Source organism: Sus scrofa, chromosome 4 (assembly GCF_054392235.1).
Source record: "Sus scrofa isolate SSC_HxYL_T2T_F1_AM1 chromosome 4, Sscrofa_HxYL_maternal_Yorkshire_Landrace_v2.0, whole genome shotgun sequence".
NCBI classification, from domain to species: domain Eukaryota; kingdom Metazoa; phylum Chordata; class Mammalia; order Artiodactyla; family Suidae; genus Sus; species Sus scrofa.
Genome location: NC_139386.1, coordinates 18,945,924 through 18,968,226, shown reverse-complemented (window position 1 = coordinate 18,968,226; position 22,303 = coordinate 18,945,924). Strand labels below are relative to the sequence as shown.

Here is a 22,303-nt window from a genome sequence, read left to right as displayed (position 1 = left end):
TGTTGGGGAGTCCTGTTTTAGACAGGGTCATCATCTGACAGGGATGCTTTGAAAGGTACCTCTCCATCAAGACTGGACTAAATGAGCACTACGCTCATTCTGATTCATTCAACTCTGAATGCAACTGAAGTGAACTCCCTACTCCCCTTCTGCTAGAAGGACGACTTGTAACACTAATAGGACAGATAACTAGTGACCATTCATGTTGCATTATGTGAGGACATCTTCTAAGGTGCTGGTAGCATCATATGATAGAAAAGGCAACCAAACGTTTATGGAAACCTGTGTCCAGTCCTGGCTCTGCCTGACCTATTCACTTGTCTCTCTGAACCTTGATTTCATTTTCTGAAAATTGAGAACAGGGAGTTCCCATCGTGGCTCAGTGGAAACGAATCTGACTAGCATCCTTGAGGACACAGATTCGATCCCTGGCCTCGCTCAGTGGGTTAAGGATCTGACATTGCTGTGAGATATGGTATAGGTCACAGGTGTGGCTTGGATCTTGTGTTGCTGTGGCTGTGGCATAGGTTGGAGGCTACAGCTCTGATTTGACCCCTAGCCTGGGAACTTCCATATGCCACAAGTGCAGGCCTAAAAAGACAAAAAAAGAAAAAGAAAAAAGAAAAAAAGAAAATCGAGAACAATTATGGCTCCCCGCAAGAATGTTGTGAGAATCAGAATATGCCAATGTATTGAAAAACCCTTTTAGAACCACTGAGCTCTTGGCAAATGTAAAATGATGTTAACTTTAAACACACACACACACACACACACACACACACACACACACACACACACCCCTTCAGGAATGTGGCTGAAGCCAATCTTGGAGGCAAGCTCTTGGTTTGGAAACTTGAACTCAACCTCACCGGAGACTTAAGTGAAAAATTATTTGATCACAGTTTTCCTTCAGATGTCTTGGTTAATGAATGGCCTAGCTGGATAATTTGCTAGTGGCATTGGGAAAAATAATTCATAGCCACTAAATGAAGCAGACTAGTTGTGGCAAAAATCGTCACGAATTTTCTGAGTGCGTATTAAGGTAATGTGAGTAAAAATAGTACCCATTCCCCTTTCATTTAGCGTTGCCTCTGGCATTGGGAAGATATCAAGGAAGACAAGCACTCAAGATACAATCTCCTGATCCCTAAATAACTATAATCCACTTTTCCAGGGTAGTAGTGAGGCAAGGCAAAAAAAGAGATCACATTTAATTGAACCATTATGGTTCATTTCTGAATGCCCTTCTGGAGGTATAAATTATGTAAAAAGAATTATTTTTAACATGACAATTCAATATAGTTTACATTTGTTGATGTACTATGTGCCAAGACCTCAGCCAAAGGGAATAAAAAGATAAGATACAAATCTCTCACTTCTCAAAGAGTTCAATCTAGTCAGGGAGACAGAAATGGAAACAAATTATAATAGCCTAGTGTTCTGAGTAAATAAACCATGTAAAAATGCAGAGAGTATATAAAGGAGCAGGTAATGGGTCCCATTTGAGGACTGTGGAGAGGTGAAGTGTAACCTGGGTTTTGAAGGATGAATAGGAGTTCACCTTCTGTTGCTTCTGTCAATTTTCCCTTTTCTATTTTAAGTAATTATGTTGGTGAATATCCTTCCTCATAAATACATTGTGAATATTTCTATATTAATTATAATTAGATTTTTGAGTGTCATTAGAACAAAAGGAATACTATGACATAAAAGGAAGAGTTTATTATTTTTTTTTCTAGGGCATATGGAAGTTCCCAGGCTAGGGGTGGGAACTATAGCTGCAAGCCTACACCACAGCCACAGCAGTTCTAGATCTGAGCCGCCTCTGCAATCTACATGACAGCTCAGCAATGCCAGATCCTTAACCCACTGAAGGAGGCCATGGATCAAACCCACATCCTCATGGATACTAGTCAGATTCATTTCCACTGAGCTGCAATGGGAACTCCTAAAAAGGAAGACTTTAAATTGACAGTTTCATACCATTCTAACTAAAGTAGCACCTCCAATGCCCCCACCACTATTCTTTATATCATTCTGCTTATTTTTATAAAACACTTTTAAACATCTGAAATTATGTTGTTTTGTTAGTCTGTTTTCACTAAGAGTTTAAGCTGCTGGAAGGTAGGGACTTAATTGTATTTCTGATTGTCCAGAACAGTGCATGGCATACAGTAAATACTCAATAAAATCATTTTAAAATAAATAGATACATTTCATCTAGGAAATTAGTTATATAATACGGAATTAATATACATAGGTTTAGAGTAAACTGATTTATACTCATTCAAATTCCTTGTATTTTCAACACAATTTTCTCATGATGTGAGCAACACAGTAAAATCAGGAGTTCCCGTCATGGCGCAGCAAAAACGAATCCAACTAGGAACCACAGGTTTCGGGTTCAATCCCTGGTCTTGCTCGGTGGGTTAAGGATCCGGTGTTGCCCTGAGCTGTGGTGTAGGTCACAGACGCAGCTCGAATTCTGCATTGCTGTGGTTCTGATGTAGGCCAGCAGCTGTAGCTCCAATTAGACCCCTAGCCTGGGAACTTCCATATGCCGCGGGTGTGGCCCTAATATGACAAGAGACAGAAAATAGAAAAATTGGTATAAAATTATTGGAAAAGGGACTCTTTTCACATGGATTACTTAAGTACTAAGTGCATACATTTGGGAGGGGAAAAAGTTCTAGATGGTGATGCTTGTAAATGGCACATACTATCTGTGGACACGGCAGGGACAAGCCCTGAGGCCTGAGGGGACACTGCCTCATATTAGAGACTTCTCCTCCTCCTCACTTTCTAAATTGATATCATGTAGGTTCCTTATTGATATAGTATAGATCCTAATATAGGTATAGCCTGTGGGTAAGAGCATAGATTTTGCAGACATATTATCTGGTTCAAATCAAAGCTTTGCCTCTTTATGTTGTGGGAACTATATCCAGTCTCTTGGGATAAACCATGATGGAAGATAATATAAGAAAAGGAATGTATATATATGACTGGGTTACTAATTAATTTTTTCAAATGTTAATTTTTTTTTTAAATGCAGTTTTTAGGAGTTCCCTGGGAGCCTAGCATTTAAGGACTCAAAGTTGTCACTGCTGTGGCTCAGCTTTCTGCTGTGGCTCTGGTTTAATCTCTGGTCTGGGAATTTCTGCATGCTGCAGGTGCAGCTCCCCCCCCCCCACCAAAAAAATTGCAGTTTTAAATTATATGTATTTTTTCCTCATATGTAAGGTTTCAATGTGAGTAAGCAGTACACTCTCCTATTGATGGGCATTTGAATTAATTCCAGCCTTTTGCTGTTGTTAACAGTGCCAACAAGTGTTAAATTCCACTCGCTTTCTGTTGTACATGTACAACAATTTCCCTTATGTATCAAGTTAGGAGTAGAACTTCTGGGTAGCAGGATAGGTGACTATTCAGCTTTAGAAGGAAATGCCAAAAATATGCTCTGAAGAACTGACAACAATTTACATTCCTACCAGCAATGGGAAAGAGACCCTGAAGGTTTATATCTTTCCTTACACATGATATGGTTAGATATTATTTTTATTACTTATGCTTTTTTTCTAGGGTATAACACCTTTTATGCTTTATTATAAGTTCTGATAAAGCAGGAGTTCTGTTTTCTTGACGATTGCATCCCCTGCATCCATAAAATTGTGCTAAATAAATGAATGAAGAGATAAAGATATTAACACAACATTGTAAATCAATTGTACTTCAACAACATTTTAAAAAGAAGTAAATATAGAAATTAATGAATGAGGGAATGGGTTCTATTTGGAATTTTGATTGGGGGAAATTTTATTTCGTTTTTTGCTTTTTAAAAATTTGCTTTATTCAAGTATAGTTGATTTACAAGCTTGCGTTAATTTCTGCTGTACAGCAAAGTGACTCAATTTATTTGTATTTTTATGTATTATTTTCTTTTTCATGTTCTTTTCCATTATGGTTTATCACAGGGTATTAAAAATAGTTCCCTGTGCTATACAATAGGACCTTGCCTATCCATTTATTTATGCTTTTTACATTGATTTTTATTGATATAATTGTAGATTCACAAGAAGCAATAATAAAGATCTGTGTACCCTCTGTGTAGTTTCCCTCTGTGGTAAGGTTTTGCAAGATGTTAATACAATATTGCAACCAGCATATTGACATTGATACAATGTCAGATCTCCCCAGTTTGACTTCATTTGTGTCTTATGTTTAGTTAATGCTGTACAATTTTATCACATGTGTATGTTTGTCCACGAGGTAGCAGGTTTGATCCCTGGTCTTGCTACAGTCAAGATGCTGAATTTTTCCATCACCACAAAAATCCCCATGTTGTTCTTTTATAACCACATCCACCTCTTTCCTATTCCCCATCCTTAACCTCTCATAGCCACAAATTTGTCAATTTCTCTCTCTTCTTTTTTTTAATTTAAAGGGTGTAATATAAATGGAATCATGAAGTGGGTAACCTTTTGGAATTGGCTTTTTTTACTCAGGATAATTCCCTGAGGATTCATCTAAATTGTATCAATATTCCCTTTTTCTTTCTTTCTTTTTTTTTTTTAGGACCACACCCATATGATATGGAAGTTTCCAGGCTAGGGGTCAAATTGGGGCTTTAGCTGCTGGCCTTTACCACAGTTACAGCAATACCGGTCCTTCACCTGCTGAGTGAGGCAGAATCCAAGCTACATCTGTGACCTACACCACAGCTCATGGCAACACTGGTCCTTAACCCACCGAGTGAGGCCAGGGATTAAACATGCATCCTCATGGGTACAAGTAGGGCTTGTAACCTGCTGAGCCACAGTAGGAGCTCCTCCCTTTTTAATTCTGAATAGTAGTATTATGTGGTATAACTGTACCAATTTCTCTGACCATTAACCTGTTGAAGGACATTGGACTGAATTTCAGGTTGTGGCTATTATGAGTAAAAACTTCTGTGAACATTTGTGTACAATTTTTTGTATGAATGTATAAATTTTCACTTCTCTGGAATAAGTGTCCAAGAGTATAATTGCTGGCTTGTATGGTAACGTTATGTATACTTTAAAAGAAACTGCCAGGAGTTCCCTTGTGGCACAGCAGTTTAGGGATCTGGTGCTGTCACTCCTGTGGTGTGGGTTCAATCTCTGACCTGGGAACTTCTGTATGCCACAGGCACAGCCTAAATAAATAAATAAATAAATAAGCAGAGAGAAACCGTTAACCTTTCTAAGACCTTATCAACAAGGTGCCCAAACAATTAATTTTTTAAATTAAAAAGTGAAATAATATCCCTCAAAATTTTGGAAGAAAAAGAAAACTATTTTTTGTTTCAGTTAAATTTCTCCATAAAAACTGAGAGAAAAATGGGAGTTCCCATTATGGCACAGTGGAAACGAATCCAACTATTCTCCACGAGGATGCAGGTTTGATCCCTGGTCTTGCTCAGTGGGTTAAGGATCCGGCATTGCTGTGGCTGTGGTGTAGGCCGGCAGCTCTGGCTCCAATTGGACCCCTAGCCTGGGAACTTCCATATGCCACAGGTGCAGCCCTAAAAAGCAAAACAAACAAACGAAAAAACAGGAACAGATTCTTAAAACTTCTCACAACTTTAATTTTCCCTGATTAATTCCAAAACACAAACTGATTTCTATCCCATGACTTCTTGCATTGTTTTGTTTTAGAATATTTCAGTGTGGCACAGAGGGCTGACTCCTAAGTTAGTGGTGGCTTCATATTTTGCTATTAAAGAAGAGAGATTTGGTGCCCCAAAATGTAGTATATACACTTTGGATTGAGCTGTAATGTTTAGCTTATATAATGAGTATCTGAGTATTTCCTTGGCAAATACATTTTCCCCCAATCTGGTAAAAAGATCTAGGTATTCCACGAATATGGAAAAAAAAAAAAACAAGATTCTTTGAACTGTAGCCTGTGGGTGCAGAGATATATATTAAATTATCTATCCTAAACCATAGCAGTTCAACTGTTTTCCCTTCAGGAAAAAATATATTCAATTTATTTATGAACACATCTTTATTTTGGTTTTTATTACATAAATTATTTCTTTTTTAGGGCTGCATCCTTGGCATATGAAAGTTCTCAGGCTAGGGCTTAAATCAGAGCTACAGCTGCCAGCCTACACCATAGCCACAGCCACGCCAAATCCAAGCCACGTCTGTGACTTATGGCTCACGGCAATGCCGGATCCTTGACCCACTGAGTGAGGCCAGGGATTGAACCCACAGCCTTATGGATCCTAGTTGGGTTTGTTAACCACTGAGCCATGAAGGGAACTGCCTACATAAATTATATTTTAAATTTTGTTTTATTGTCACTTTAATGTTAGAAATCAAAGTAGAGATTTACTGGACAGTTTCAAGAAGTTGACATGGATACACACGCACACAGGCAATTCATGATCTCCAGTCCTGATATGAAAATTCAGCAAGATTAAGCCATCCTTTGGGAAGCACAACTATAGTACAAATATGCAACTAAAAGTACTGACAATACGGTGCAATATTTAAGGATTCTTAAATGCATTAAGAATATTCTAGTATTTTGACTCTATGTGAATATGAGTAGTTTTCACCTCATTCAGCACAGATCCAGACCTTGCCTACATCAGATAGCCTCGCCCTTTGTTGCAAAGAGAGCTGTTTGCCCTTCCCATCTTGTGCATAATCACAGTGAGCTGGAACTTCCCCTGAGGATAAAGCTTACGGTAGTGCCACCCAGCCACTGGATGTCTTTTTCTAGATCCTAATTCTGAAGCTGAAGTTAAAAAATCAAGCAGAGTTCTCTAGTGGCTCAGCGGGTTCAGGATCCAGTGTTGTCACTGCCGTGGCTCAGGTTTGATCCCTAGTCCAGGAAGTTCCATGTGCTATGGGCTCAGCCAAAAAAAAAAAAAGAAAGAAAGAAACTTAAAAATTAAAAAACCAATTACTTAAATGATTTTTTTAGGGATAAAATCATACTGCCATGTAGATACAATATTTAAAAGAAGTTGAATTAGGGGAAATTCTTGGGCTCTTTTCCAATTTTCTTCTTCCACAAACCCTTCTCTTTTAGCAAAGGTCTGTGTACCTTTCTTAGATTAAATGCATGGCCCTGACTTTTCCTTGAATTCAGGAAGCCCATGTTTTCTTCTCTTATCACTTCCTCTAGCATGGACTTATCAGAGTAGGAGAGCCGCCTCTCTGCTGCCTGGCTATTTTCCCATCTCTGCTGACTCTCCCACATGGGTGCCCCTGCGACCTTTCCTGGAAAGAATCTACAGGCTAAAACTCAAAGCTGGATGATTTTGCACAGACACTGCTTTTAAAAATACCCAGAAGGCTTGAGTTGCCAGGATGGTATGAACCTGCCAGTGTTTTGCTAACTATTTCCAGAACATTGGCTCAGCTGCCAGCTGTTACCACATTTTTTTTTTTTTCCTGGTAAAAAATGCATTTATAAGAAGGGTTATAAAAATATAGTTGCTTTAATGGGAACTTTATTATATTCTTAACACCAAATGATCTGAAAGACATGAAAATACTCTTTTAAAAGTTCCAACAGTAACATGGATGCTTTTTTTGGTCTGTACTTTGCAGAAGTGAAATTCTTCTGTCAAACTCCAGCTATTGCTGATATTGTAATCCTGGTTGATGGCTCATGGAGTATTGGAAGATTCAACTTCAGACTGGTTCGGTCTTTTTTGGAAAACCTGGTCACAGCCTTCAATGTGGGCTCCGAGAAGACACGAATTGGTACATCTTCTGTTATTAACAGCAGTTGACTGTCAGTGTAAAACCACTAGAAAGCTTCTTAAGAAATTTCGCAAGTTCTTGACCATATGTTTTTCAGAATTACAGGTTCAACCATAGCGATGTTCCCAAAAGGGCACGTTTTCGTCAATAAATATTTATTCCTACTAATTTTTTCTGTGACAATGTCACTCAATTAGTATTGAATACATTCCAGTTTTCTGGAAAACCAAAATATTCTCTGCATAATAATAATAATAATGATAAAACTTTTAAAGTTACCATTGTTTTAAAATTTTTATCAGGTAAAGTTTTCTTTTTACTTACAAGAAACAGTTGAAGCCAGTGAAATATTTAACTAATTGACCATTGAAAATAGTTTTATAGTACAAGGTAATCTTTGCCAATTAATCCTGGCTGAGATGAAAAGAAAAAAAACAAACAAAAAAACCCAAAAAAGTTGTAAATCTTTGAGCAACATGTCCACTTCATTATGTCAAATCTCATGGTTTTCACTTCTGAATAGACATTAAGGAAACTTCTTCCTTTGGGAATAAAAACAGAACCCAAAAACTATGGTGTATACTTAAGTCAAAATATAATGCTGTACACACGAAGCTTGTATAATGTTATATACCAATGTTACCTCAAAAAATGAAATAAACCTAGATCTTTTATCTACAAACAACAGACTTTAAAAAAAAATAACCAAGTGCCCGATTGGGTTTTCACTTCTACATGGCTTGAAAATATGTACATTCCTTCAGAGGTGTTGAAATTAATTCCTTAAATTAATTTCAGAAACCATTTTGAAAGTACATACTGAGGATGGAAAAAAAATGTTGCAAAGATACGCCCTTCATCATTCTAGTTTCTTGAATGATCCACTAGATCTTTGAGTAACCCATTGTTTCTGGCTGGGCTTTCTCATCTTTTTTTTTTTTTACCAGGTCTTGCACAGTATAGTGGTGACCCCAGAATAGAATGGCACTTGAATGCCTTCAGCACAAAAGATGAGGTGATCGAAGCTGTCCGAAATCTACCATACAAGGGAGGAAATACACTAACAGGTATGCTTTCTTTTTCTTTTCTTTCTTTCTTTTTTTTTGTCTTTATGACTTTTTAGGGCCGCACCTGCAGCACATGGAGGTTCCCAGCCACAGCAATGCCAGATCTGAGCCGCGTCTGCAACCTACACCACAGCTCACGGCAAGGCCGAATCCTTAACCCACTGAGTGAGGCCAGGGCTCAAACCCACAACCTGATGGTTCCTAGTCGGATTCATTTCCGCTGCGCCATGACGGGAACTCCTAACAGGTATGTTTTCTTTAGTCCATATTTTTAGCAACACATCTTGCTAAAGAACAGTTTGATCACTTCATTTTGCCACTTTGTAAGACTTCACATAGTATTTTAAAGTCAAAATAGCATTTAAAGTTCTTAGACGGCTCTTTTCTCAAGCTCAACAATAAGAATTAAAACCCAGGAGTTCCTGCTGTGGCACAACGGGATCGGTGGCATCTTGGGAGCGCTGGGATGCAGGTTTGATTCCTGGCCCAGCACAGTGGGTTAAGGATCCTGCATTGCCACAGCTGTGGCTTAGGTCACAGATGTGGCTTGGATCTGGCATTGCTATGGCTGTGGTGTAGGCCAGCACCTGCAGCTCTGATTCAACCCCTAGCAAGGAACTTCCATATGCCGTACCAAAAAGAAAAAAAAAAACCAAGGTATATGGGAAAGGAGTTCCCTGGTGGTCCAGCAGATTAAGGATCAGTATTTTCATGGCTGTGGCACTGGTTTGATCCTTGGCCTGGGAACTTCTACATCCTGAAGGCATGGCCAACAACAGCAACAAAAAAAGTATATGGGAGGATGCATGTACATTATGTGCAAATACTATGCCATTTTACAAATTGGACCTGAGCATCCACGGATTTTGGTATTCACAGGGGTCCTAGAATCAACCCTGCCCAGGGGTCCTAGAATCAACCCTATTACAGTACCAAGGAATGACTGTAATAGAAGAATATTTAGATGACAATTATCCACGGCTCCACACAAGGGGCCACTGTAGGCTTTAACCCTAAGACGTGCTCTTTACTTCCACAGGCTCACAATGTGGATGCTCAGTTTAGATGCTAGAGATGCTGTCATTGAATTTTAAGTAGCCCACTGAAATCCTAAGAATTGCTGTGCCAGTTTGAGGCAGAATCTAACAAGCTTTTTGTTAGTATAAGAACTATTTATTAAGCACAAATTCTATAATGATATTCAGCACTTCTTATTTTGGAGGGGTGAAAAAATGTCACACTCAAAAAGGCGAGAGTTCAGTGATCACTTTATATCTGCCCCTTCTACCCCTATAAAATAGAGAAAGAGAATCTGTGGTTCTTGAGATCATCATGAGCAAAACTGAAAGTGTAGCAATAATATTTGGGAAAGTTGATCCCATGTGGGTACTCTTGCTTCATCCTAAATTTATAAAAGTTTAAATTTTCTTGCACACAGATCTGTGGACATCTATTGACTTTGAATCCAACATTCTTTTAAACTGTTTCTGAAGTGATGCAATATTCCAATACTTTTTATGACCTCTATTTTGGAGGATTTTAGTTTTTCATCAGATCTGTCAAAGAAAAGTTCATCGTAAAAATGAAGATGAATGTTCACATCTAATAAAAACTCTTTGAACTCTCCAAGTTCCTCTTCTTGTGGTTACATTTTGAAGAACTGGAAAGCTTTTTATTAGAGATGGTTTGTTTGTATTTATTTTTTCTTGTTTTTTCCCAGGTCTTGCTTTGAACTACATTTTTGAAAATAGCTTTAAACCAGAAGCAGGAGCAAGGACTGGAGTGTCCAAAATTGGCATCTTAATCACAGATGGAAAGTCTCAAGATGATGTTATTCCACCATCCAGAAACCTTCGTGAATCTGGTGTAGAACTGTTTGCCATAGGTATGTGTTCATTATGACCCTGTTTCAACCATGGGAAGGATACAAACCACTTAAAACTCTATGTAATGCAAGGTGCACCTCACTGAAAGCCAGGAGACCCTGGCTCCAGTCATAGCCAGTCATAGATTCTGAGTCTAATTGCCTTGCATTAAAAATGGCAATGATGGCAACTGTCATGAATCCTACAGTGCGAGCATCTCTAGGGGAGATACATGCACAACATATTGTGAAAAGCATAAAGTGCCAAGGTTAGACACATATTTCTTCGCATTTAGTGAGTGAAGAAAACTCTTTAGTATCACTTTACAGCTATCCATTTTCTGATGGTATAGGGAGACACCAACCTATTATTTTTAAGGAATTAAGGTCTTACAGCTCTTAGAAGAAAGCACAGAGTCATGGATATGCTGTATTACTTCTTGGAAAATAACCATGTATAAGGCATCTGTTTGTGGAAAGGATATATATGGCACACACTCGGTATAACTGCAAAATATTTAGTTGATGCAACATTGCTTTTGATTAAATTGTTTACATTTTCTTTGGCTGTAGGAAGGTCTTCTATTTGTAGAGACTGACACTCCCCCCAAAAAAATAACAAACCCCAAGAAGCAATTCCTCTGACTCATCCCTAAATTTGTTACTCAAAATGTGCTTTATAGACTGTTTCATTCGAGAAGAATTTCCTTCTTTGCGGGGTGACAGGCATTGTGGTGGGTGCTGGAGCATAAAGATGAACAAGGCCAAATTCTTACTAAACAAATTCCTTCCAAGTATGATGACCATTCCCTCACTTTTCCGCGTTCTTTGCAGCAGGTAAACCACTTTGTTTGGAAAGGTGAGAGAGAGGTTTGGGGCTATTTTCTCTAGAACATTCTTAAAAGAATCCACACTTGTCGGTTTTAAGTAAATGCCATGGAAAGTGTTATTGACATGAAGCTCATTGTTTCAGCATGCACTGGGTTATTTTGTTATTGCGGACACAGATCCAACTGTGCATTTTAGAAGCTATTTCGGAAGTCCTTTAGGCAAGAATCAACAGAGAGATTGATTTAATTTTTCTGTTTTCTTTGCTGTCCTTTTTCTCAACAAAGAAAATTCCTGCAAAAGACTTAAACTAATAGAGGATTCATTTATGTGTTTCCTTTTCATTCTGCGGTCTGTACATGATGAATGAGTGAGTTTAAGTGAATGCATTCAGATGTGATTGGGACTTTTTCTTTGGGAATTACCTGAAAGTCAGTAGTACTTATTACCTTATAACCGCCTCAACAAATAGTTCAGAAAGAACTAATGCTTTGTTACTCACTCCTTGAGGTTGGCAGATAAATTCAGTGGCACAGCCTGGCATCTAAGAAGTAATTAATATTGCCCCAGGTAACCTCTCTTCCTAGCTTCTGTAACATCTCTTTTGAGCATCCTTAGATGATTGCAAAGACAGGGATTCATAAAGAAATGATCCTTGTTTGCTGAAACATAGGAAAAAGAAATCTACTTACACAGCCCTGAAACCCAACCTTGTCCCTCCCTTTTTCTATTTTTAATTTCACTGGTAAATATTATTCATTTCATGTGCAGTCTTCTGAGAGGCAGCTTGAGATAGCAGTTAAAAGCACATAACTTTGGATCTAGGCTGCCTGAGTGGAACCCCAGCTGTGCACTTGCTGGTTGTGTTTCCTTGAGCAAGGAAACCTCTAGGTGCCTCAGTTTACTCATCCATAAAATGGGAGAAACAGTACTGTCATATTCAGATGGTTGGTTGAGAAGATTAAAGGTGTTATTAGCATCCACAGCTAAGATGGACTGGAAAATTGCGCAAAGGCCAGGGAATTTCTGTCTCAATTTTAGTCAACTATTTTTATAAAAATTTAAACCTGAAGTTTCAATCGTGTAAAATACTGATTTAATTGCTATCGCTTCTGCAATATTTATGAAAGACAGAAGTTGGTTTCATCAAGACATCTTCCTGTGAATATGTACTGAACAAAATTAAGATCCCATCATTTAAAAATGATTTGGAAAGTGACTTTTGAAAAACAAGCTGGCATAAGATGTGCCTCCTTCAAGGCCAGATGCCGTGGTTGCAGTGGAGACTAATGGGTGCAGGCCAGGCTCACTGCAGCTGCTTTTTTCAGATGGGGTATGACTCTCATGACCCACCCTGCTGTCCTCAATTCCAGGGGTGAAAAACGCAGATGAGAATGAACTGCGGGAAATTGCCTCTGAACCAGACAACACTCACGTGTACAATGTTGCTGAATTTGACTTGATGCATACAGTTGTGGAAAGCCTGACGAGGACTGTCTGCTCCAGGGTGGAAGAACAGGACCGGGAGATCAAAGGTATGATGAATGACAGAGAACACTCTCTATTCACCCTATGCAAAAGTCTATCAAGAGTTATGAAGATTCTTATCATTTTTCACACCGACTTTCTAAACAGAGTTCTTTGTGCTCCTAAGACATGCATCATCAGAGTCGAAAAAGGAAATGTATTGGTAGGTGCTGTGGGGTGAGGGAGGGATGCTTTTGAAACCACTCCATAATTCTCTCCGTGCCGTTGCATTTGGACCATCCTGTTGGTTTTTTAATTAAATGTTGGATTTTGAGGTTATTGAACGTTCACATAAAGTTGTAAGACATGATGGAGAAAGAGATCATATGTATTGTACCTGCTTCCCTCAATGGTAACATATTACAAAACCACAGTAAGATATCCCAGGCAGGACATTAGCATTGATGCAGTCAAGATAACAGGACATTTCCGTCACCACGAAGACAATTTCTGATATTCTTCTATAGCCACATTCACTTCCATCCCCCAGCCACTTCCCTACCCTCTGGCAACTACTAATCTGTTCTCCATCTCTAAATACTTTGCATTTTGGAAATGGTGTGTAGATGGAACTATGCAGTATGTAACCTATGGGGAGTGGCTTTTTTCACTCCGGATAATTTCCTGGAGATTCATCCAAGTTGATGCATGCATCAATAGTTCTTTCCTTTTTATTGCAGTGTTGCATTCCATGGATTAGATGTACCACAATTTATTTAACCATTCACACACTGAAAGATATCTGTGTGCTTTCCATTTTTTTTTTTTTTTTTTTTTTTGGCTGTTACCAGAAAAGGCTACTATGAACATTCAAGTATAGGTTCTTGCATAAATTTAAGTTTTCATTTCTCTGGAATAATGTCCAGGAGTGGAATTGCTTCATCGTATTGTAATTGCATGCTTAGTTTAGTTTACTTTGACTTTAATTAAAAGGCTGTCAAACTATTTTCCAGGGTGGCATTCTACATTGCCATACAGTACCTGAGTGATCTAGTTTCTATGAATTGTCGCTAACATTTATTGTTACTATTTTTCATTTTGGCTTATTTTTGGCCACAGTCATGGCACATGGAAGTTCTTGGGCCAGGGTTTGAATCTGAGCTGCATCTGTGACCTATGCCATAGCTATGACAATACCGTACACTTAACCCACTGTACTGCAGCAGGAACTCCCATTTTGGCCATTCCGATATGTGTGGAGTGCTATCTCATTGTGGTTTTAATGTTCATTTTCCTGACGGCTAGTGAAATTGAACATCTTTTCCCGTGCTTATTTTTGCATCTGCATATCCTCCTTGATGAAATGTCTGTTTATATCTTTTGCCCATTTTCTAACTGGACATTTTGGGGGCGTTTGTGTTAAGTGTTAACTGTCGAGCTTTAAGAAGCTGAAGTCTTCAGGATAGAGGCTGTATCCTCTGTTGCTTAAAAACAAAAGGTCTTGTGTCAAGAAGCTTGGTTACCCATTTCAGCTCTGATACGTACTAATTGTGAGACTTGGGCACAGTATTTAACTTAATCTGGACTTAGTTTTCCCACCTGCAAGAGGGGAACAGTAATAGCAACTACTGAGCATTAAATGAGGTAATACTGCTAAAAACTCAGAAGGGTACCTTTAGATACAGGCAAGCTTAATTAAAGCTGTGTTTTTGTTTTTTACTATCTACAGTAAGGTCCTTAAGAAAGTTCCTTAGCGTCAAGGACTATGTCTTTTTTAAGTATGTTTCCTCGGAACTTAGCACAGTGATTGGTAAATAACAGATACGTGAAGGTTTCAATGAACAACTGTAGGACAGACCTACTTTGTTTTATTGTGCTTTGCAGCTGCTGTGCTTTTTAGCAATGGAAGATTTGTGGAAATCTTGTGTCAGCCAATCTATGAGTGCAGTTTTTCCAAAAGCATCATTTTAAAATTAAGATATGTACACTTTTTAGAATCAATTATCTAGTGATAAAAATCCTAGAGGCAGTGTAAAATCAACAGTCGTTTCTGACTAGTGGAGTTTCCTAGGTTCGTAAGAGATGACTTTGGGAAAGAAGTTCATTGTATGTGTTTCTTTACTTCAGCCTCAGCCCTTGCTGCCATTGGGCCACCTACAGAGCTGCTAACTTCTGAAGTCACTGCCAGAAGCTTTATGGTTAACTGGACTCACGCCCCAGGAAAAGTGGAAAAATACAGAGTCGTGTATTATCCTACAAGGGGTGGAAAACCAGAGGAGGTAATAAGGAGGCGATGTTTTTAAACCATTGTTTTCTTTCTCTCAAGTCTTGCACAGTAGAGAGGACAAGATAGAAATGTGTATGTAAGGATATTGTTCTGTCACCAACCTTTAAAATTATTTGACAGAAATACATTTCCACATGTCCACATCATTCTTCCATCTCTCTAGGTTAGAGTATGTATGTCTTCCTCTCTCACTTCCATCAAAAAACCTTCAGAACTGATCATGTATCTATTTCTAACAACTGATTTTGACTTTTATGTTTGTAATTAAAAAAAAAACCCAATGAGTTCTAAAGCAAGAGGAATGTGTAGTTAGTTATCTGGCCAGAACCACCTTTTGCTACTGATGTTTTCTTTCTCCTCTGAGAGTGGTCTAAACTTTATGCCTTTTTTCTTTTTTGGTGGCCAAAGCAGCATGTGGAAATTCCTGGGTCAGAGATTGAACCCGTGCCACAGCAGTGACAATGCCAGATCCTTAACCCACTGCATTCAGGAAACTCCATGAACTTTATGGTCTAAGAAAGTCTGTGTGGGGAGTTCCCGTCATGGCACAGTGGTTAATGAATCCAACTACGAACCATGAGGTTGTGGGTTCGATCCCTGGCCTTGCTTAGTGGGTTAAGGATCCGGCGTTGCCATGAGCTGTGGTGTAGGTTGCAGACATAGCTCGGATCCCGCGTTGCTGTGGCTCTGGCGTAGGCCGGCGGCTACAGCTCCGATTCGACCCCTAGCCTGGGAACCTCCATATGCCGCGGGAGCGGCCCTAGAAAAGGCAAAAAGACAAAAAAAAAAAAAAAAAAAAAAGTCTGTGTGGGAGTTCCTCTTATGGCTCAGCAGTTAACAAACCAAACTAGCATCCATGAGGCTGTGAGTTCGATTCCTGGCCTCGCTCAGTGGGTTAAGGATCTGGCATTTCCGTGAGCTATGGTGTAGGTCACAGAAGTAGCTCAGATCCTATGTTGCTGTGGCTGTGGTGTAGGCTGGCAGCTATAGCTCTGATTTGACCTCAAGCCTAGGAATCACCAAATGCCTTGGGTGTGGCCCTAAAAAGACCAAAAAAAAAAGAATACCCCAAGAAAGTCTGTGTGTTCCAAATAATGTGGTCATATCATCCTCCAGAGTTTGAGATTTCCTGGACATTTGTGGAGATAAGAGCAATGGAGAAGCCAAAATAAAGCATCTGTGGCTGGGCTTTCTCATGGCTTGGCCGTCACAAGAGAGAATACCTATTGCCAGGTGATTAGATGGTTCCCATTTGATGGAACCTTTGATGGAATTGCTACCTTTGATGTAGCAATTCATAGGGAATGTTAAAATGTGAAATCTCCCTTCTTCCCTCTCTCTCTCTTTTTTTTTTTTTTTTTGAAGTGCTGACCTTTCATTGTTCTAACCTCTGATTGACCTCAGCATGTTTCACAATTTTCTTCTTCATAATGACAGGATTTATAATTTTAAGTGTTAAAGCAGATTCTGGAAGTTTACATCATCTAGACTGCCCCCCTCAAAAAAAAAAAATCAGAGTACTTCCAATAGTTGAATCTTTTTCATGACTGATAAACCTTTTAAATGCTTCCCTAGACTCCATGGGAAAATAACACATGTCAACTGTTGCTAAATGGATGTCATTAGGATAACAATGAGCTTGGGAATGACACAGTTTCCATCAGATATGAATTAATAAGGAGCTTTTGGACATATTCCATGAAAGGTGCATCACTTCATGTGAGAATCCAAGAATTGATGGTGGAAAAGGGGATGTGGTACGAATAAGAGGTTCTTTTTTTTTTTTTTTTTTTGCTTTTTAGGGCCACACCTATGACATCTGGAAGTTTTCAGGCTAGGGGTCAAATAGGAGCTAGAGCTGCTGGCCTACACCATAGCCACAGCAACATGGGATCCAGCCGCATCTGCTGAGTCACAGTAGAAACTCCTCATGAGAGGTTCTTGCTAGAGATATTTTTTGCTTTAGGATTTCAATTCTGCATGTGAGATATTCCATCTTCTCCTTCCTTGAACTTTTCTTTAAACAGGTGGTGGTGGACGGAAGCATATCTTCCACTGTGTTGAAAAACTTGATGTCTTTAACTGAATATCAGATAGCTGTCTTCGCGATATATGCCCACACTGCCAGTGAAGGCCTGAGGGGAACCGAAACCACACGTGTGTATTGAATTCTACCCACTTCTGATTCTGCATTGCATTGCCCAGGCGGCCTAGTTGTGCAAAGAATGGGTGCAGGATGCAATACTGGTCTCTGCTGTATTTGCTGTTTGTAGGTGCTGCATATTAGAAAGGCTGTTATGAAACTCTGGTATGTTTAGGAGAGTGATGAAGGGTGCAAAATACATGTATTCACTTAATAAACAAATACGTAGTGAACACCTATTGTAAACTGGAGTTCCCGTTGTGGCTCAGCAGAGATGAACCTGACTAGTTAGTATCCATGAGAATGCAGGTCCTATCCCTGGCCTTGCTCAATGGGTTAAGGATCTGGCGTTGCCATGAGCTGTGGTGTAGGTCGCAGACACTGCTCGAATCTGGTGTGGCTGTGGCTGTGGCGTGGGCCAGCGGCTACAGCTCTGATTCCACTCCTAGCCTGGGACTCTCCATATGCCGTGGGTGCAGCCCTAAAAAGACAAAAGAATAAACTGGGCTTGCATTTGTCAGTAGAAGTAGCGAAGGAGCTCTATAGCTCTCCTGCCCGGCAGAATATTGAGACAGTGTGTTTTTTTGGTTATGAATATCATTGTAATATCACTGTAATTGAAACTGACAAATACTAGTAACTCCTTACCTGAGCAAGATCATGAACACACACACACACAGAATCCTGGAAAAAGATAGTATCAAAAAATTTGATCCCCCACTCATTTAGTTATTTCAAACATTAGCTGAGTTCCTATTGCATGCCAGGCACTATGCCAAGTTGGTCTAAAAACTCGACCTCTGAATGTAATGTATTGTAAACAATATAAACAACCTCAGTAACAAGGTGCCAGGGATTATGAGAAGCACGTTCCACGTCCATCACATTATTGGATTTATCCCTGAAAACAAGGTAAGCCAGATGTTAATACTTCTGCTCAGTAGAAATATTTTAATGGCAATCCCTACCCTTAAGGCGTTTTAGTCCAGCAAAGGAGAAAATGCAACCCAAGGTTATGCAAACAAATGAGTGCAGTGACGTGCTATGGGCATGCCAACGGAAGTGTGATAGGGAGCAGCACATGTAAGCAGAATGCCAATCTTGACATTGTGGTTGGGAAAGCAAGCAGGGCCTGGAATCGTATTTGAGAACTTCACTTTACAATTTTTTTCCCTTTTTAGGGCCGCACCCTTAGCATATGGACATTCCCAGGCTAGGCGTCCAATTGGAGCTGCATATATGCCGCAGCCACCACCACAGCAATGTTGGATCCAAGCCGTGTCTAAGACCTACACCACAGCTCATGGCAACACCAGATCCTTAACCCACTGAGCAAGGCCAGGGATTGAACCTGCGTCCTCATGAATACTAGTCAGATTCGTTTCCCGATGAGCCATGACAGGAACTCCCTCACATTATAGTTTATATTGACATTATTTAAGCCAGGACCTTGCACTTTATTCTTATTTTATGCTTTTTTATTCTTAAAGTATAGTTGTTTTTGAATGTTGTGCCAATTTCTGCTGTACATAAAAGTGGCTCAGTCATACATATATGTGTACACACACACACACACACACACACACACACACATACTTTTAAAAATATTATTTTCCATCATGGTCTATCCTAGGAGATTTGATGTAGTTCCCATGCTATAGTAGGATCTTGCTCTCTATCCATTCTGAATGTAATAGTTTGCATCTACTAACCCCAAACTCTCAGTCCATCCTACTCCCTCACCACTCCACCTTGGCAATCACAAGTCTGTTCTGTCTGTGAGTCGGTTTCTATTTTGTAGATAGGTTCACCTGTGCCATATTTTAGTTTCCACATATAAGTGATAGCCTATGGTATTTGTCTTTCTTTTTCTGACTCCACTTGCTAGGAGAATCTATGTTGCTGCAAATGGCATTATTTCATTCTTTTTTATGGCTGAGTGGTATTCCATTGTATATATGTACCACATCTTCTTAATCCATCCATCTGTTGATGAGCATTTGGGTTGTTTCCGTGTCTTGGCTATTGTGAATAGTACAGCAATGTACATAGGGATGCATGTATCTTTTTGAATGAGAGTTTTGTCTGGATACAGGCATAGGAATGCGATTGCTGGATCATATAGTAATTCAATTTTTAGTTTTCTAAGGAAGCTCCATACTGTTTTCCATAGTGGTTGTACCAATTTACATTACCACCTAAAGTGTAAGAGAGTTCCCTTTTCTCCACAGCCTCTCTAGCATTTGTTATTTGTAAACTTATTAATGATGGCCATTCTGACCAGTGTGAGACGGTACCTCATCATAGTCTTGATTTGCATTTCTCTAATAATTAGTGATGCTGAGCATCTTTTCATGTGCCTACTGGCCATCTCTACATCTTCTTTGGAGAAATATCTATTTAGATCTACTGCCCATTTTTCAGTTACATTGTTTTGTTTTTTGTTGTTGAGTTGTATGAATTGTTTGTATATTCTGGAGATGGAGCTCCTGTCAATTTCTGTCAGTTGCATCATTTGCAAATATTTTCTCCCATTCCATGGGTTGTCTTTTCATTTTTTTATGATTTTCATTGCTGTGCAAAAGTTTGTAAGTTTGATTAGGTCCCATTTGTTTAGTTTTGTTTTTATTTCTATTTCCTTAGGAGACTGACCTAATAAAACATTTCTAGAAGTTTTATGGTGTCATGCCTTATGTTGAAGTCTTTAAGCCATTTTGAGTTTATTTTCGTGCATAGTTGAAGGTGTGTTCTAATTTCATTGATTTACATGCAACTGTTCAATTTTCCCAGCACTCTTTTTCTTATTTTATTTTATTTATTTATTTTTTTGTCTTTTTGCTGTTTCTAGGGCTTCTCCCATGGCATATGGAGGTTCCCAGGCTAGGGGTCCAGTCGGAGCTGTTGCTGCCAGCCTACACCACAGCCACAGCAACGCAGGATCTGAGCTGCGTCTGCGACCTACACCACAGCTCACGGCAACGCTGGATCGCTGGATTGTTAACCCACTGAGCAAGGGCAGGGATCGAACCCGAAACCTCATGGTTCCTAGTCAGATTCATTAACCACTGAGCTGTGACAGGAACTCCTCTTTTTCTTATTTTATATTCTTTCTTCATGAATGTCAAAGATAAATTGACCATAGGCACCTGGGTTTCTTCTGGGCTTATTTCTGAGCTCTCTATTCTGTTCCATTGATCTGTATGTCTTTTTTGTGCCAGAACCACACTGTTTTGATTACTATGGCTTTGTAGTATTGTCTGAAATCTGGGAGAGTTGTGCTTCCTGCCTTGCTTTTTCTCCCTCAGGATTTCTTTGGCAATTCTGGGCCTTTAATGGTTTCATGTAAATTTTTGGATTATCTGTTCTAGTTCTGTGGGAAATGTCCTTGCAGTTTATTCTTAATTCCTTTCTCCTTACCTCTCCAATGTGACCAATCTTATTTCTTGATTATTTCTTTTTTCTCAAACCCTATTGCTACTTAGTCATGTCCCCTCACTGTCTCTTATGGAATGTCTTGATGAGTATTTATTCATTCATACATTTGTTCATCCAGCCACCCATTCTGTCACTTATGAAGTGACCCAACAATTTTTTTTTTTGCTATTTCTTGGGCCGCTCCCATGGCATATGGAGGTTCCCAGGCTAGGGGTTGAATCGGAGCTGTAGCCACCAGCCTACGCCAGAGCCACAGCAACGCTGGATCTGAGCTGCATCTGCAACTCACACCACAACTCACAGCAACACCGGATCATTAACCCACTGAGCAAGGGCAAGGACCAAACCCGCAACCTCATGGTTCCTAGTCGGATTCGTTAACCACTGCGCCACGACAGGAATTCCCCAACAACTATTTTTAAAGGCTGCTGCATGTCAGATACTCTGCTTGGTCCTGGGCATAAAACAATGGTTAGAAAAATCTCCTTGTTCTTTATTAGCTTCCAGGGAAATGGGCCGATCACTGTACTGAGATATAAGAAACATGTCATTCCTGCTTTTAAACATTCACAAAGTTTGCTCTCCTCAAAGGGGCTTATAGGACTATATGAACAGATTCGAGGATAAAAATTGTCTGAAAATATTTTTATGTAATAGATCCTAACATATAGATACCTTGAAGTAAGAAAGCACAGAAATACATGGCTGACCATTTAAAAAAAAAAAATCTTTTCTTGCAGTGGCTTTACCTATCGCTTCTGACCTTGAACTGTATGATGTGACTGAGAACAGTCTGAGGGCAAGATGGAATCCAGTGGCTGGAGCATCAGGGTATCTGATCCTCTATGCGCCTCTCACAGAAGGTCTGGCTGGGGATGAAAAAGAGGTAACTGCCCGCTACCCATCAGAATCCTAGAATCTTTGACTTCTTTAACATCATTTTTTTTTACTATAAAATGTTATGTATAAAATTTAGAAAAGTCACATTAGCAACATGAAAAAAGTCACTTGAAATCCCATCACCTAGAGGTAGCCATTGCTGCCATTTAGTGAACAGTCTTTTTCAATACATTTTAAACACAGCCAATGGGAATGGTTTTATAGGTTTCCTTTTGTTTGTTGTGAATAGTGTTCCATACCATAAATAGTATTTTATATAGTCACTTTAACAGATTTATAGTATTCCATTGTTGGTTTGTACCAGGTCATATTAATCTCATGTTATTGGATATTTAGATAATTTTATATAAATATTCTTTGGGGACCATTTTTTTTTCTTTTTTTTAGGGCAGCACCCACAGCGAATGGAAGTTCCTAGGCTAGGGTTTGAATTGGAGCTATGGCTGCCGGCCTACACCACTGCCACAGCAACACTGAATCCGAGTCTTTTCTGCAACCTACACCACAGCTCATGGCAACACTGGGTCCTTAACATGCTGAGCGAGGCCAGAGATCAAACCCACA

The 22,303-nt window shown here is 39.3% G+C and overlaps 1 protein-coding gene across 4 annotated transcripts in view; it reads left to right on the top strand.

The window, feature by feature from the left end:
- COL14A1 (collagen type XIV alpha 1 chain) overlaps positions 1–22,303 on the top strand; it is a 237,272-nt gene that overhangs the window by 49,430 nt on the left and 165,539 nt on the right. For all 4 annotated transcript variants that reach the window (NM_001445065.1, XM_005662880.4, XM_021090550.2 and 1 more), the window contains 7 exon segments: positions 7,593–7,748; positions 8,696–8,815; positions 10,536–10,700; positions 12,881–13,042; positions 15,102–15,253; positions 17,289–17,418; positions 21,580–21,725. In NM_001445065.1, coding sequence (NP_001431994.1) covers positions 7,593–7,748; positions 8,696–8,815; positions 10,536–10,700; positions 12,881–13,042; positions 15,102–15,253; positions 17,289–17,418; positions 21,580–21,725 — 1,031 coding nt within the window.